The following is a 17,336-nucleotide window of genomic DNA, read 5'->3' as shown; positions in this document are numbered from 1 at the left end:
CAGTCGATATATCGATAAGAGTAAATGCGTCTCTACGTGCGTGACTGCCAAGTCGCGCGCTTTAAAGGTGTGACCGTATTGCAATTTCAAAGCATACATTGAAAAACGAAATGCCGGCAAAATCAAAGATTTTGTTTATTAATGTTCATTCCATGCAACAAATGTTCATTCCATAATCAACATGAACATGTAGTTGATTATAAATAAAAGCCAGTTGATAAAGACCCCAAATTACTGTTACTGTTTAGAATGGTACGGAGGGAAGATGATATTCACTTGTTGCTAGTACAGATTGTCGTTGTTGTTGTCGGCACTGTCGCAACTGATTGACTTACTCAACTGATACCAGGCATACACAGTATAGTTAATCATGAAGAGATTCGAATCAAATGTTGTGTTTATTCAGGGAGCACTTGTTTAAAGTGAACACAACCAGAAATGAAAACAGTTGCGTCTACAATTCATCTTATCTGCGCCACTTGAGTAAATTTTTTTTTCGTCTATTGTGACCCACACATGCAAATATTCATACTATCAGTAATTGTACAATTATTTGTTATTATCTACATTAATATGTGTGTGTATGATTACATGAGCAGAACAATACCGATGCATGAAAAGCAGTGTGGGGTCTACTTTGCGATTTCATTCAGTCACTGCACGTCAGTGTAAGCACAAAGCACGCCTCAATAATGGGAGAAGTACCCAAAATTACAGAATTGCACAAAGTGATTGAGCCGCATTTAAAGGGCGCCACACTTGAATCCTATGAAAGCCTATATCTGACTAAGCCCGGCGATAATTATGGAAGTATTATGCTAGCGATCAATGCGAAAGTTAAGCAATCGAATGACATCATTGAGGATTTGCCACTAATTGCAAAGTTACCGCCACTTACCAATGATTTGTATTGGCAAATTTTTCAACCCGAACGGACATGCATCACGGAAAATGCCGTCTACAAGTATTTGGCACCGGAACTGGAAAAGCTACAGCTCGAATCCGGCGTACTGCCAATCCATCTCTTTGATGGATTTCCACGTTACTTTGGTTCACGCATCTCCCTCAGCACGGATACCAATAAAGTGGACAGAGACGCAGTTCTGGTGCAGGAAAACTTAACGGCACGTGGCTATAAGCCCGGAAATCGACACAAGCCGTACGATCTGCAGCATACCGTGCTCATTCTGCACTACATGGCGCAGTTCCACGCCTTGCCCCTCGCCCTGCGTCTAAAAAAACCAAAAGTTTTTGAGCAAAATGTTCTACCGTATTTCAAAAAATTTAATATGGGTGACAATATGGGACCTGATACCAAAGATGTGTTAAACGATGAAACCTTAAATGACGTTAAGGATGTCTGCAAGGGCGATGACGGCGTTTATAAGCGCGTAAAAGAATTACTGGATATCTTTGATAACTTTCAAGCAACTAAATATGTAGAGGATGGGCCTTGGACCTCTATAGGTAGGGTGGTTTACTTTCCGTAAATATCATATTTTACTCTCTGTATGTCGAAGCCATCAGCGAAAGACTCAATAATTGTATAATACATTTTTAATTTTTCTTCAGCTCATATGGACTTATGGATAAATAACATGATGGTCAAATATGGTAAGAAGCGGTTCGCATAAATTAGCAGAGCATGTTAATTATTGAATTTTATTTAGATGATGCTGGTCTCCCCGCTAAGCTTAAAATTGTTGACTTTCAAATTGCTCAATACGAGTCAGTGGTCCACGACCTAATCTTTTTACTGCTGTCAAGTGTAGGTCAGTTCATATCAATAAGAACAATGCTAAATGTATGCTCAAAATGTATACTAATATTTTTATACTGTAGATACGTTGGTGTTGGAGGAAAACTATTATCATTTTCTACGCATATACTACGAAGCATTCGTTCAGTCCTTGCATACCGTGAATGTGGATACAAAAAACTATAGCTATGAGGCGTAAGTACATCAACAATTTCATATTTATTACCATTCTTACTTCAGAACAGAGTACACTTATGAAACTTAAACAATTCGGATGACATGGGTAGTTTACTGTCTTTTCCCCATTATGTAACAGGCGATAAGACGGTCAAAATATGTGCTCAAGGCTTTGGTTGATAACATGGTTATCAACGAAAAATTGCAAATCATCCAGAGCTTCAAAATTATATCAGTATTTATAGAATAGTTTTTAGCTTTCGACTACTGTCTTTAAAATTTAAGTCTTTTCTGTTGTATAATCTTTTGTTAACATTGATATCAGTTCATATCTAATAGCAAATATATATACTTACAGTTTTCTCAAGGAAGTTCAACGTGTGGCGCATATACAGGTGCCACATGCTCTCTTCATGACGAAGGTACTCTTGGCCGACAACAATACGCTTCCAACCGACTATAAGGATGTTGATTTGACGGTATTAACTAAAAACAGAGGAGGTGAAAAAATACTAGCTAAAATTAGTGAAATTTTAAGGTTGGCTAAAGTGTTCAACATATTTGACTAAACTAAATATATGTATGCACTTTATTTCGATTGCCTTGAACTTCTGGCTTCTGCTTATGTGCTTTGCTTAGCGCAAGCAAAATTAAAGGGAGAGAGAGCAAGGGAGAGTCCTTATTCTTAAATTCTCTCCAAAATCTTTGAATATGAGTTTGAAACCGATCGGATAAGATTTGACCAAGTTAGGGGGTGGGAAGTTTAGACCTATGTCTGTATACGATATTTGAGGGTACCATTTTCACTTGAACTTTGACCAAAAATAATGTTACCAGATTTAGATGCCAAATTGATTGACAGGCCAAACCATGAACAAAACACCAAACCTCGTGAAAATCGGATGAGATTTGACCGAGTTATGGGACTGGGAAAATTTGACCTATGTCCATATACGATATTTGAGGGTACCATTTTCACATGAATTTTGACCAAGAATAGTGTTGTCAGACTTAAATGCCAAATTGATTGAGAGGCCAAACCATGAACAAAACACCAAACCTCGTGAAAATCGGATGAGATTTGACCTAGTTATGGGACTGGGAAAATTTGACCTATGTCTATATACGATATTTGAGGGTACCATTTTCACAGGAATTTCGACCTAGAATAGTGTTGTCAGATTTAAATGCCAAATTGATTAAGAGGCCAAATCATTACCAAAACACCAAACCTCGTGAAAATCGGATGAGATTTGACCGAGTTGTGGGACTGGGAAAATTTGACCTATGTCTATATACGATATTTGAGGGTACCATTTTCACAGGAATTTCGACCTAGAATAGTGTTGTGAGACTTAAATGCCAAATTGATTAAGAGGTCAAATCATTACCAAACCACAAAACCCCGTAAAAATCGGATGAGATTTAACCGAGTTGTGGGACTGAGAAAATTTGACCTATGTCTATATACGATATTTGAGGGTACCATTTTCACATGAATTTTGACCAAAAATAATGTTGCCAGATTTAGATGTCAAATTGATAAAGAGGCCAAACCATTACCAAAACACCAAACCTCGTGAAAATCGGATGAGATTTGACCGAGTTATGGGGGTGGGAAATGTTGACCTATGTCCATATACGATATTTGAGGGTACCATTTTCACATGAATTTTGCCAGATTTAGATGCCAAAGTGATTGAGGGGCCAAACCATAATCAAAAAGTGAAACCATTATCAAAAAGCCAAACCGTTGTAAGTACTTAAAGAATGTCATATTTATTAATATTCTTACTTCAATAAATATAGGTATTCAGTTTATTTCGAGTGCCTCGGAGTTCTGGCTTCTGCTTATATGCTCTGCTTAGCAGAAGGCGAAAATAAAAGGGAAAGAGAAAGAGTGAGAGAGGGATTCTTTATCAGTTTTAGAAGATTGCTACATACAAACGTTATCTGAGCGATAGCCAGAAAATCTAGCGTGTTGTGTATGTTTCAGGCCAAGCGCTCTATTTTGTATCAATAACCCGCTAGCCTACAGTACGACAATACGTGGAACTCATCAAGATGAATAACCTGCCAGTAATTCAACGGTTGGGTCAAGTAATTGAGCCAGCACTTAATGGTGGTAGGCTATATTCGTATGAAGTAGAAAACCTAACACAGCCGGGTGATAATTACGGCAGTGTTTTAATATCCGTACGAGCCCAAGTGCAGTGTCCTGACGGTAAGCTGTTTGCTAAGCGGCTTGTAGCTAAAGTGCCGCCCACAGACCCAAAACATTGGCAATTTATACAGCCCGAACGCACCTGTTTGGCAGAAATTGCAATTTACGAGAGATTAGCACCAGCGCTGAGCACTTTACAAGTGGAGGCTGGCATACACAGAGACGCACAGTTTGATGGCTTTGCACAGTATTTTGGCTCACGCATATCCCTGATCCCAAACGCAAACATTGTGGACAAGGACGCGATTTTGGTGTTGGAGGATCTGCGGGACAGCAATTACGTGCCGGGCCAGAGGTTAAAGCCTTTTGACTTGCTCCATACACATGTGGTGCTAAAGTATATGGCGCAATTCCATGCACTTACTATTGCTCTGCGATTGAAGAAACCGAATGTCTTTGAAATGGAACTAAGACCGTTTTTTCACAAATTCGATTGGCATGCAGCCGCGCCGGAATCGAAAGCAACGATGATAGCGGAAACATTGGTGGATATTGCAGAAGCAACCGGCAACGATCAGACAATGATAGCGCATGTTAAAAAACTCTCAACGGAATTCTTTAGGTTTATAGCAGCGCCGCCTATCGAAGATAATGCATTTAACAGTGTAATTCACTCCGACTTCTGGACAATGAACCTTATGTTCAAATATGGTAAGTAAGTGAAGGCATTTGGAGATATAGATATATAGATTCATTCAACAATTTTCCTACAGATAAATCTGGCAAGCCGACGCAATTAAAAATAATCGACTTTCAAACCGCACAGTATGATTCTGTCATACACGATCTTATATCATTTTTGTTTACAAGCGTTTCAACGTGCATACTAGAAGAAAACTACCGGAATTTACTGAAATTCTACTATGATGTCTTTGTTGAGAATCTAACTAGAGTGGGTGTAAATACAAGTGTGTATAGTTACGAGGCGTAAGACACATTGCTTATACATTTATAAAATTACGTCTTAGTAACTTCGTATATTCTCGACAGGTTTGATGCTGAGTTAAAACGCATCGCATACATTCAAGTGCCCCATTCTATATTCATGACTCGTTTCATATTGGCGGATGAAGTCACTCGCACTGAAAATGAGCTCGAACTATCTCAGGTGCTAAAGACCACTAGTTCGAGGCGGGTGCATCGGAAGCTAATTGAAATTTTGCGCTTGGCACAAAAATTTAATATATTATTTTTGGAGTAATTGCTTTGTTTTCAACCGAAATGATCATTTTCCCCTAATGATGTCTGATGATTGCTTTGGATTTATTTTATTTCAATACAAATATAGGCCTCATTACTTGGCACTGCTCATTTAGTTATCTGTTAACATACGAGAAGGCTATGCACATATTACCCGACATATTTGTGCCTGTAACAATATGGATAGTACTATCCATCTATATGAACGTCGAGTGCAAAGAGGTATCTATCCGCGTCTGTTTCAAGTGACATTAATTACGGTTTTTTTTTGGCTATTTAGAGCTGTTACTACGTGAATTTTATTTACACAAACTGGACAGATGATCGGCCACGGTTCATCGTTAATATGACATTTTCTAATCAAAACGGCGTGGGATCAATTACAACCATCAACGAGGCTATTTCGTCACCCGTCTCAAGAATGTTAATTGTACAACAGAGCCCTAAGGAAAAGAAACGTATTATTTACAATGTGACCACCAAATTATGCGCAATGCAAGGTATTATAAATGCCGTACCACTATTTAAGCCAGCCAAGGAAAGTGTCTTAAGACAAAGCAACTATACATTTAGTTGTCCCCTTAATAAAGGCGTTTATGTTATGAACAACATGCGCGTCAATCCAAGAAATCCGCTGCTTAGCCTGATGTACCAGGCCAAAGGTACATTTACGGTAATTGGTGCTTTGCTTGAAGAATTGCCCAATACACAACTGCATCCGCTTTCTACTTATAACATAGCTGGTAAGATCATAAAAAAGGGCTGTGGTAGAAACGAGTAAGCCTTATTTAAAATACAAGAAAATAAACCAATTTGTATACCCTTCCGATATTTTATTCTTTGTATAATTATTTCCATATAATTATTATAATTACAAAAAGTAGAATACTTTCAGGCTGTCACTTTAAATAAATGCAGATACATACAAATTGGAAGCGGAAAATAAATCAAGGAGAGAATTTACACCAATGTCTACTTTACGAAGAACCGATAAAATTTTTTTTGATATTTGCAAGAGTGGGAAAAGTAGTCAAAACTTTTATATACTCCTGTCTTTGTATGTTACAAAGAGAAACACGTCTAGACCGACTCTGCTTTTAATTTTTATAAAAATAGGACAAAAAGATTTATTTGTGCCTTTATGACAAATCATTCGAACAATCTTTAACAGAAAATTTGAGAACGTTGTCTATATGAGTCGAGCAGCTGTCCTTGCCTTTTTAAGTCTTCCTATTTTATGTTTGGCTGCATAATGAGATACACACACACATGCCTACAGTAGTATACACATCGCAAATCGATTGAATACAATCACTATGTCCAGTGTAAATGTCCATAAAGCCTCACATTACATTCTACCGAGAGACCCTATGATAACAGCTTTTGGCTCAGCAGTGAATGAACTTTATTTAATTGAACTTGGACATTCATGTACATCAAGAAGACAAGAAAAAACCAGAATATATTGTACTTAAGCATGTAGATATATATTCAATTTATCTTTTAAAAAGTACAAAGACGGAAAATTCTGCGATCTGAGTTCGGGTGGTTGACTCAACGCACAGTTATATGTATTTAGTACATATCACACATTTAAGAAAGGGTATGCTGATAGCGCAGTTTGCTACACACAGCAAGCCAGCAGTACGCTTATCGGGTACTCATAATCAGTGCACAAGAACAATAACAATGCCAGTTTTGTTATACCCTGAACCCATCAAAAATGGGTAAAAAGGGTATAATGTATTTGCAAATGTATGTAACAGGCAGAAGGAAGCATCTCTGATATTCTTGATCAGCATGTCCGTCTGTCTGTCCGTATGTGTATGAACGCAAGGATCTCAGAACCAATAAGAGCTGAAATTTTAGCTGTAGGTCCTCCTAGTCCATGCGCAGATCGAGTTTGTTTCCGATAATCGATAACTTGCCCCGTTTCCAAGTAGTCGATAAAAATCGATATGGAAATCCTGTTTGTTGAGCAATTTTGGTAAATAATAAGAGCTAAAATCACCAAACTTGACATGTAGCTTCTAGAATAGTAAATATATATCAAGTATCTTTCATTTTTTTATACCTATCGCCTGTTGGAAGAAGAGGGTACAGGGTATCCCCTAGTCGGGAGCTCTCGACTAGAACTTCTTACTTGTTTTTAATCTGCTCAAGTTAAAAACAACAATGGGTCAGCAATTGAGCGCCTTGTAAAAGACAAAGTTGTCAGCCATTATCTGTCTAGTACGTGCCAAAACACACACACAGACAATTTCGGGTATACACAATATATACATATACGTGTGCATGTGTTTGTTATAGTCAGCAATGATCCATTTTTGTACGCAGCATTAATTAATAAAAATGAATATTTAAATAAAATAAAAATTATTAATCTAAATGAAGCGTCAATTAAAATTTGATAGTCTTTGGCTACGTCAAATTCGTCGGTTCTATGTGTTTGGTTCAATGTGCTAATCAGCCAAAGAACAAAAAGATCACTTGGCAGACGCGTGCGAAGCCGATGACGTAAAGAAACGGCTCGCGTGTACGGCGTAGTCTACGCCGAAAACGCCAACGCAACGTTCCAAGAAGAGGGCAGTATACGTTTCGAGAGTGAGTAACAAGAGAGGGGGGTAACAGGCATATTTAAATGATTTTATCATTGTACGTTAAGGAACATATGAATAAATGAGCCCAACTCAACTAAAAGGTATTTATAAAACTTTTATAACTGTTTAACTGGCTATAACACCTTAAAGTGTATGCATCGTTGATTGTTTTTCATGTGACTTAAGTAGAACCCACAAAATTGGCCATGGGCCTTCGATAAGGGGCCATTATATTGTAACAAACTATACCCTATAGTCGCAAAATTTATAAAAAAAAATATGGCTATATCTACAAATTTAGATACAAAAAGCATGAGATATTTTAGTGTTGTATATTTTGTATGCATGAAAACAAATTTCTTCTAAAATATAAATATGTATATTTCATAAATACTTTATTTGTAACCCATTCGTCAAGGATTGGCACAGTTGATAGTCAAGAGCCTACTGATAATATTAATGGGCAACAGGGCTAATATTATTGTATGCCAATTTAACCACTTGATATGTTGGTGGCACAGGGTGTTTTCTAGTTGAGCACAGTAGACTTGATTGTCAATTGTTAATGATTTCAAACTCTTGTTAAGGACAATAAAATGGGGTAAAGTTCTGTATATAATGTTATTTTAATTACCAACAATATAAATGTTTTATATACATACATTATATTTCTATTTCTGTATATTATCGCGTCTCTGTTTTAGATTACAATTCAACAACCACTTGACTGCGATCATAGTCTATAATTCCTCAGGCATTCAAGCCAGTGTGTTTATGGGCAGTGTCATAATCGTAATTATCAGCTGATTTGGCACTTAATAAAACCAATTGACATAATAAAAAAAAAAGGCCACCAGCAAAGGGAACAACATAAACATAATTAGCCTTGTTGCCATTTATATGTGATTTATATTAGTTTATATTTGTTGGCGTAACCTTACTGAAAATCAGTTATTATCGCCAAATGCTGTTGTGTTCGGTTTTTCCTCAAGGGTCTGCCCCACTTCTGATAACGCTTTGAGTGAACATGTAGATAGTATACTAACTAATTGTGAGTCACCTCTATCATATTTACTGATGAGCACTGTACGGTCAAGCAGAAATATATGTACATATATCTATCACGCACCGTGACCGTGTGCCGTTTCGTAACAAATATTTATTTATATAAATAAATTGAATTTTTTTTTTTTGCGGATTATATCAATCGAATTTCTGAACGAATACGCATTTGTTTGTCGCAAGTGGCATATGAAATTATAAAATGATTTATGACTGCCCGATAACGTCGTTAATCTATTGGCCGAGTTAGCAAATGCCAAAAGAAGCCAAACATTTCTAACGCACAGATCGAGCCCTTTATGTGCCAAATGGTCTCTGAAATCTATTAACTGCATACATTTCTTGTCTATTACTTTTACCACACACTGCTTTCTGCACTCCACGCGACAACGACAGGCAGTTGGTTATCAATTCGCTTAATTCCAATTTGATCGATTGCTTAATTGTCTTTAAAGTTTTGGCGGGACACAGGTGCCGTCTGACCAAAGTAAACAATCATAGGTCGGCGGACTGGTCAATTGTTTGGTTTTTATTTTATTGAATTATTCTTTTTTTTTTGGAATTAATTGTTTAGGCTTCTACTTAACAGAGAGTATTAAAATAAAAAAATTGATAGCAAGCATTAATTTTTTAACTAAAATTTCCGTTCTTCATTTTGCTATGTATATGTATATATACATTTTTAAAAAGGAATGTTGTTCGATGCCAGTATGAATATTTAATCCACAGTGCAGTATCAAATCAAATGTACAAACTTGCGGAGTCAAAAAGTAGCTGTGAGCATACATAACTTTAGCTTGTTTCAGTTTTATGCAAATCTCCTAGAGAAAAACTTAATTGAACCAGCTTGAGCTTGAGCCTGATCTCGAAAGACCTGCACTGTAAGATGTCAACATATATATATGTATATGTACGTTGAAACTAGTTTACCGTATATAAATAAACTTCATTCATTTAAATAGACAAAGGTGCGGAACTCAAACGAATTGCGTTCATAATTAGGCATCGACATACGATTGCTTATGGATTTTTTAAAACTGACAGGTTTTTTTACCCAACAATTTAACAAACAGGCGTAGAGAAATCTCTTGCTCCAAAAGCTTCGAATATGTGTACATATGCAATTTTCGAAAATGCACATTGAAAATAACTACAAACTATTAACTATTAACATATTGTAGTTGTGACAACAAAATAAAATCCACAATTCTATGCTGGTAAACAAATGAATAATAATCGTAAAGCACGTGTGCTCACTGATTATACTTATTAATAATTTGCTTTATCGGTTGCAGGCTAGTGACCTTATTCCACTTACACAATCTGTCAGCTAGCTGATCATAATACTTGCATTTGTATAAAGGCAAAGTTGCAATAAAATGTCTGCCCAATCGCGTCCCACAACATGTGAACAAATATTTGTGCAGTAAAGCTATGAGAATGGCAGGCCAACCCATTTGTGGACTGGTGCAATAGCAACAAGTAAGAGGTTCTAGTCGGGAGCTCCCGACTAGGGCATACCCTGAACCCTCTTATTCCAACAGGCGATAGGTATAAAATGAAAGACACTTAATATATATATATACTATTCTAGAAGCTACATGTCAAGTTTGGTGACTCTAGCTCATATTATTTGCCGAAATTGCTCAAATAACAGGATTTCGATATCGATTACTTGGAAACGCGGCAAGTTATCGAATATAGTTATAGGTTCTGAGATCCTTGCGTTCATACATACGGACAGACCGACAGACGGGCGGACAGACAGACGGACAGACGGACATGGCTAGATCGACTCGGCTTTTGATGCTGATCAAGAATATATATACTTTATGGGATCGGAGATGCTTCCTTCTGCCTGTTACATACATTTGCACAAATACATTATACCCTTTTTACCCATTTTCAATGGGTTCAGGGTATAACAACTGGCTGTACTAACGCATTAATCGCCGATGCAAGTGTCACAAGTGTCGCCAGCTCAAGGTGAAGTGCATCGCTCAACCGTATTTTGCTTGTTTGCACACTTGTTTGTTGCCTGCTTGTCAGTCTTTATGAGCGAATACCCTTTTAGTCGCGATTAAGGTCGCCACGCTGCTGTATTTGCATTTTAAGAGTGTTAATCAATATTTAATTGTGCACTTTTAAGCGCGACCAACGAAGTAGTATGATTATCAATTTCACTTAAAGATTTCGAGACATATATACGTATGTATAATGCGTACACTTGTATATACATATATAGCCGCGACGCACATATATCATATATAGTATAAATACGAATATGTACATGGGAATACGAAAATGCAAAGTGCCAAGTAAATGTATTTGTAAGTATGTATGTACAGATAAATGAATATGTGTACAATTCTTACCATCGGAAAATTTCCATTATGACAAAATTATCGTACGCTTATGGGACAACTTTAAAAAGTAAAAATATAATACTTTGATTAAACATCTTCTCTATTTATACTGTTATTCATAGAGATCCCAACAGAATGCGAAACGCGTGTCAAATATATTTGTTCTTATTTTCTACTGCCCGGCGCCGAACGAGTGAAGGCGAATGAAAATGAAAAGCAAAACAAAGCCCGATAAACCGAAGCGTATCCCAAAATAAAGACAAATAATGTGCTTTAAACTGTATCGAATACATTTACTTTTCATAAAATTTATTAATAAATTTTGTTAATTTAGGTCGTTGATATTACAATTGATATTATACATGTATTAATATGTTTATTCGTACTGAAATTCAACATTACATTATTTAAAAGTTTGTTTGGCAAATTGTATACAATAACATCGGATAGAGTATGTGCTCTATGTATATATATATCTATGTGTATATACGGTAAGCATGTGTACATACATACATACATACATACATGTTTATAACTTTAATGACTTTTAATCTGCAAATGCGTTAACTAGGGCATCTTCTATATGCCCATCTTCTTAACATCAAGCGAATTAAATAAAAAATAAAACACTTTATATATGTATATATAAGTATATTGTACAGTCACAAAAATCAAAATATAAAATAAAAATCATGCAGCATATAAATTAAAATACGTATTATATAAATTATAAAAAATAGAAGGTTTTTATTTAAACATAACTTTTAAACATAATTATGGCCGAACGTAATTTCACTTTTATTTCAGTTATATTATTTCTTTCATCTCTCTTGCTTTATTTACTTAAATGCTAGCCACATACATATAACCTCTTCTTCTATCTCATCTGTCTTTTTATACACAAGCAAAATATTTCTTGATTTTACCCAAATCGAATTGTTCAGATTGACCGCCCACATGCTACAATTTCAACTATGTATATACATCTTTGAAAATTTAACGCCAACTACTTATTAACACAAAAGACGCCTGCTGCCAATGATTTATTCATTTAGTAGGCACGTACGTACTAGTGCGCCACAGACGGCGTAAGGGTCACAGTTGGAACTGGGACGTCGATCCTCAAAGTAGCCCTTGCCAGCCGTCGCCACGCCACGCGGCACCCGTACACTGACGGCACGGTTAGCCACGCCCCATGAAAACTTATCGATGCTAGAAGTCTCCAATCGGCCGACCAGACGACGCTCGTTATCCTTGCCCTCCTTGGGGTCGTAGGCCTTGATGTGGCGCTGATGCTGTTTGCTCAGCTTCTCTATGGCCTCCTCGATGGCCTTCATGCCGCCATCGGCACGCATTGCCTTTGTGGAGAAATTTGTGTGTGCACCTGCACCGTTCCACTGACCCTCCATTGGCTTTGGATCGAAAGTAACGACAACGCCGTACTCCTCAGCTATACGCTGCAGGATGTACCGCGACACCCAGAGATCATCGCTAGCTTTCATGCCGTTGCTGGGCCCCACCTGGTACTCCCACTGTGCCGGCATTACCTCAGCGTTAGTGCCGGCAAAGTCAATTCCAGCGTAAAGGCAGGCTATAGCGTGAGCTTCGACGAGATCGCGGGCATATACCCGGTCGGCTCCCACACCACAGTAGTAGGGACCCTGTGGTGCCGGAAAGCCGTTGTCGGGCCAACCAAAGGGACGCCCATCCACGTCGAGCAACGTGTATTCCTGCTCAATACCAAACCAGGGCTCCTGGTCACCAATTTTGTTCACTGCATCCTGAAAGGCGGCGCGCTTATTTGAGGGCGTTGGCTTTCCGTCGGCACTATAGGTGTCACACATGACGATAACGTCGTTTTTGCCTGGCTTAAACGGATCGCGATAGACTGCTCTGGGCTTGAGCGTTGTGTCCGAGTTTTCACCCTGTGCCTGATAAGTAGAGCTGCCGTCATACTGCCAGTCGGGAAGATCCTCCACCGAACTGGGCACTTTATCAAGGACACGATCCTTAAGACGAATATGCTCGCCTGTCCCATCGATCCACAGATATGTAGCTTGCACTCGATTTGCAGGTGTTTCAAGGTTTCGATAACGCTGGAGAATGCTCTTGTCCAGCGCCGTGTTGGGCGAGTTGATTAGAAACTGAGCCTTGGCGACGTTCGAGGTGCGCATCAGGCGCAACTGCTGGGCTGCGGGGGCGGCCAGCTCCTTTTTCAGGAAGAGTCCAGCGACACGGAATGCCATAGCGGTGCTTGGGTATGAGTTAAGAAAAGGATACATTTACTTTTGAACTGAGGTTATCTGAGAGCACTGTGTGTTTGTATGTATATGCGTATACAGAAAGTTCAAGGATAATGGATGTGAAGTACTTGCGCAAGAGATGTCATCTCAATGTTAAATTTCACATTTGATTTCTCTGAACTTGTATTTAACTTCTTTTGATATGCACAAGTTTTTGCTCAAACTTTATACACTCATACGTATTCATGTTTGCACGTATGTATGTATATGTATTACAGTTGCATTTACTTTTGTTTCGCTCAACTTACATTTACACTAATTGCACTATACTGTTATATGTATATATGTATGTATTATATTTTTTTTATTAATTTTGTTCTCCTCTTGGTAGCCTTCGCGGAACTTGCGCGCTGTTTTATCAGTTTGCGGAGCGACTGCTTGGGACGCCCAACCTATACGAAGTTAGGAAGGTTTGTGAATACAATTCACGACACAACATTCACTTTTCTCGTTTGGCTCGCCAGTCTCGATTTTTCTTTATCGCATTTTCAGCCGACGGCGCGACGAAGGCAGCAGCAGCAGCAGCAGCAGCAGAGGCATCGGCAGTGTCGACGCGTCCTACAGTGATACCAACGCATGCACAGCCCATAGGCACACACATGGGCAGAAGAGCGAGACAGAAAAAACGAGGGGAAGAGAGACAGAAGTGGGCGCCCACATGCAAGCGCTATCACTGCCTCTGAGAGCAAGTGAGTGACACTAACGACGCATTAAGACCGCCAGACTAATGTTTCTTTAACGAATACGATAATATCGTTCAGTTTTTGTGGTTGCATTACTAAGTATTAAGATTTATTTAAATACTTTGGTTGGGTCCTTTGTGAGTCATCAAATAATTACATAACTGCTTATTATTATTTTTGTTTTACTTTTAATATATTTTTTTTCATATTTCGCGCGCTCACTGTAGAAACTAGTCTGGAGAAACCAAAAATGTAAACAACAAGAGAGCAACAATATGCTTGGTGTTCACAATGCGCAGACTCTCGCTCATTGTCTGCCCCAATTCAACAGCGAAATAACTAACCAGACACCCAAATTCCCTTATTTATCAGGGCAGTATCGCTATCAGGTTGTTTGACCTCCACCAAGCTATAAACATTGTTTCGGGTCATACAACTGCAACAGGCCAATAATTGCCTGCTGATATTTGGTATGGCACATGCGCTCTTTTAAATAGAGAAAGACCCATGTCTCTTCGCACTGCTGGTACAAAGTCCATTATCTGTTTTTTTTTTTTCCCCTGATACATATTAGTGCTGTGCGTGCCAACATACAAAATTTTAAATGTGCAGATGTATGTACATATATAAATATATGCATCTGTATGTTCTTGTTAAGCACACCGGCAGCTCTACCGGCTCTTCATGTTGTGTTTCCTGGTATGTAAAACTGTAAACTCTGTATGTTAAGAACTTTCACAATTATCCACAGTCAACACTCGCAAAGTGAAACCAGTACGGATTAAAGTGTTTTTATCTTTATAAAACCATTTCTTTACGACGAAGAAACAGTACAGTTTATACATACATACATATGTATATGCACGAAGAGCATTTCAAAGCTTTTATGCCAAAGAAATCCATTTTTGTTTTCAGCCTAAATTTCTACTTTTCATTTCAGTCAATTTTTTTCTAAAATAATTTTTTGTGTCCGCCTATAAGTAGGCAAAGTTTAAGCACTCTTCAAGTATTTAAGTTGTTTTTCCTATATAAAACACCTATATAAAAAGATTACATATACCTATACAAATGCCCGAAAATCAAGCCATTGCGATTGACCGAACTTAGCCAACCAGCTTCCTTGGCTTTTGCCAAGCCAGCGGAGGTTTCTAGCAGAAAATCTATTGCTGTACATTGTTTATATGTAATCGTTACATATAGCTGTACATTGTTTATATGTAATCGTTGCCTACATACATACATACATAGATATGTAAAAGCATGTTTTTTGTTGCCTTACTTGTATATTCGGTACATTGTGCGCTTGACGTAATTTTGGCTAAGCTTTAAGTTGGTAGTGCACACAGACTAAGGCGCTTTCTTCTGTATGTATTAGTACGGTTTTCCACCATACCGTGCGAAAGTGTGAGTGCTTGCAACTGCTGCACAGTTCGTAGTCACTCGCACAATGCGTTTCCAGTTGTGTGGCATCGTTTCCAGTGGCTGTCGGCTTGAAGTTTTCTTTCGCAAGATACAAAATAAGTTAGGGCTGTTAAAAAGTGCAGAGATTTGTTAATCAATTGCGACTTAAGATACTTGACAATTTTTACATCAAGTACATAAGCGCAAACAGCAACCAAAAACTGGAGACGAGTATAAAAATTGGATTTGGCACTTTGATTGGAATTGCCACTTGTTGCTTCAAGGGTCTCATAGCTACTTATGACAATGAAATACTTGGATACGATGTACATTTACAATGTACTCTAAATTGATTCGTTTTGTAAAGTAGGCAATAGAGAAATCATTATCGACAAAACTATGGATATTAATAGCTGGGAACAGTTTTTGGAAAATAATAACTTGTGAGTAATTATCTGTCTAGTCATACAATAACATGTAATTTTTTTTTTAATTATACGTATAATATAATACATATTTACGTCGCCTTGACTTATTTAAGTTGCGTGGCGGCAAGAATAAAACCCTGCATTTATATTATTTTTAAAAATACTGATTTACTTAAGCCCTATTTAAGTTTGATAATATCACATTGGGAAACGAACGCAATGTCATCACAATAGGAAACAATATTTAGTTCGTAGAAAACTCAGTACTTTGCATAACTGGAAATACCAATTGCTCACCAGCTTTTCATTTGTATGGACTCTGTACGAATAACACGAATAGATACAAATCTAGCGTCGAATATGGTTGAGCTTGGAAAATTGTTGTCATGGAAGTCTTAACAAGAGAAACCGGTTTGTTTCAGTTGCATTTTGCAATAACTGCACCGCAAAATATCATCGGACTATTTCATATATCGAGCAATGCACAAATTTTAAAATTTATGGAATTCTCATAAAATTTGCACTTTCCCTGTATGCAAGTTGATTAAATCAAGTTAATTTCTGATAACCCTAAAACTATAAAATGTATCTTTCAAAAATGTGTCTTGCATGTAAATGCATCCCGTCTAACTTGTTTATATAAACAAATTTTAAAAGGAAATGGTAACCAAATAGTATATATGTATTTAAGAATATTCAGTAAGAGCAAAAATAAATATAATTAAACGCCTGATTTTCGCTGGACTTGAAAAAAACGTATAAATTATAGCTTCTTAGTTACTACAACTATAATTGTTACCATATAACAGTCATTAAATAATGATACCATAAATAGCTAACTATTTACCTCTACTGTATCCAATTACCAATTATCAAACTCAGCACATTATGGAATGAAACTTGTTGGTAACTGCACAGATGATAAAAAAAAAGCAAAGTCCATTACTGGCGTTTGCTATTATGTGACAGCACATACATATACATATGTATTACGTATTAGATCAAGATAGAGCGCTATATTTTCTTGTTAGTCAAATAACTGCTGCGATCTTTATAGTTATCTGATTTCAACAGCTAAGTGATTCTATTTCATAGAAACAGTTAGCTTAATGAGTAATTATCCACCGTTGAAG

General features: G+C 37.4%; 4 protein-coding genes across 5 annotated transcripts; 3 read left to right on the top strand and 1 right to left on the bottom strand.

Moving 5' to 3' along the window:
* The first annotated feature begins 634 nt into the window (after nt 1-634).
* On the top strand, nt 635-2,528 carry LOC135434085 (uncharacterized). Of its 2 annotated transcripts, none has more exons than XM_064690464.1 (5): nt 635-1,467; nt 1,573-1,614; nt 1,671-1,768; nt 1,843-1,954; nt 2,295-2,528. In XM_064690464.1, the coding sequence occupies exons 1-4, from the start codon at nt 693-695 to the stop codon at nt 1,921-1,923; spliced, it is 996 nt and encodes a 331-aa protein (XP_064546534.1). In that variant the 5' UTR covers nt 635-692; the 3' UTR covers nt 1,924-1,954; nt 2,295-2,528. The 2 variants fall into 2 exon arrangements, with proteins under 2 accessions (XP_064546534.1, XP_064546533.1); XM_064690463.1 differs by having other exon boundaries at nt 637-1,467; nt 1,671-1,772.
* A 1,441-nt stretch (nt 2,529-3,969) lies between these two features.
* LOC135434090 (uncharacterized) lies at nt 3,970-5,410 on the top strand. The gene is made up of 3 exons (XM_064690469.1): nt 3,970-4,811; nt 4,874-5,087; nt 5,151-5,410. Exons 1-3 carry the CDS (start codon nt 4,001-4,003, stop codon nt 5,359-5,361), a joined length of 1,236 nt encoding a protein of 411 aa, XP_064546539.1. The 5' UTR covers nt 3,970-4,000; the 3' UTR covers nt 5,362-5,410.
* On the top strand, nt 5,409-6,267 carry ovm (oven mitt). Its single transcript, XM_064690471.1, has 2 exons — nt 5,409-5,582; nt 5,641-6,267. The coding sequence occupies exons 1-2, from the start codon at nt 5,409-5,411 to the stop codon at nt 6,139-6,141; spliced, it is 675 nt and encodes a 224-aa protein (XP_064546541.1). The 3' UTR covers nt 6,142-6,267.
* A 5,839-nt stretch (nt 6,268-12,106) lies between these two features.
* Nucleotides 12,107-14,103, bottom strand: Gs1 (Glutamine synthetase 1). The gene is made up of 2 exons (XM_064690468.1): nt 13,940-14,103; nt 12,107-13,641 (listed from the first exon to the last, which is right to left on the bottom strand). Exon 2 carries the CDS (start codon nt 13,632-13,634, stop codon nt 12,432-12,434), a length of 1,203 nt encoding a protein of 400 aa, XP_064546538.1. The 5' UTR covers nt 13,635-13,641; nt 13,940-14,103; the 3' UTR covers nt 12,107-12,431.
* Nucleotides 14,104-17,336: the final 3,233 nt, after the last annotated feature.

This window comes from Drosophila montana, unplaced genomic scaffold (assembly GCF_035044405.1).
Source record: "Drosophila montana isolate Dmon_TW-CO22-7 unplaced genomic scaffold, ASM3504440v1 contig_3266_1, whole genome shotgun sequence".
NCBI classification, from domain to species: Eukaryota; Metazoa; Arthropoda; class Insecta; order Diptera; family Drosophilidae; genus Drosophila; species Drosophila montana.
This window is presented reverse-complemented; position numbering and strand designations above follow the sequence as displayed.

What these genes read in the sequence shown, in the direction of transcription:
- LOC135434085 (XM_064690463.1), top strand. Translation starts at nt 693, where the DNA reads ATGGGAGAAGTACCCAAAATTACAGAATTGCACAAAGTGATTGAGCCG. An exon ending in TGGGCCTTGGACCTCTATAG is followed by an intron (nt 1,468 to 1,572) that starts GTAGGGTGGTTT and finishes ATTTTTCTTCAG; the next exon opens with CTCATATGGACTTATGGATA. An exon ending in TTTACTGCTGTCAAGTGTAG is followed by an intron (nt 1,773 to 1,842) that starts GTCAGTTCATAT and finishes TTTATACTGTAG; the next exon opens with ATACGTTGGTGTTGGAGGAA.
- Gs1 (XM_064690468.1), bottom strand. Translation starts at nt 13,634, where the DNA reads ATGGCATTCCGTGTCGCTGGACTCTTCCTGAAAAAGGAGCTGGCCGCC.
- LOC135434090 (XM_064690469.1), top strand. Translation starts at nt 4,001, where the DNA reads ATGAATAACCTGCCAGTAATTCAACGGTTGGGTCAAGTAATTGAGCCA. An exon ending in GAACCTTATGTTCAAATATG is followed by an intron (nt 4,812 to 4,873) that starts GTAAGTAAGTGA and finishes ATTTTCCTACAG; the next exon opens with ATAAATCTGGCAAGCCGACG. An exon ending in AGTGTGTATAGTTACGAGGC is followed by an intron (nt 5,088 to 5,150) that starts GTAAGACACATT and finishes TATTCTCGACAG; the next exon opens with GTTTGATGCTGAGTTAAAAC.
- ovm (XM_064690471.1), top strand. Translation starts at nt 5,409, where the DNA reads ATGATTGCTTTGGATTTATTTTATTTCAATACAAATATAGGCCTCATT. An exon ending in TGAACGTCGAGTGCAAAGAG is followed by an intron (nt 5,583 to 5,640) that starts GTATCTATCCGC and finishes TTGGCTATTTAG; the next exon opens with AGCTGTTACTACGTGAATTT.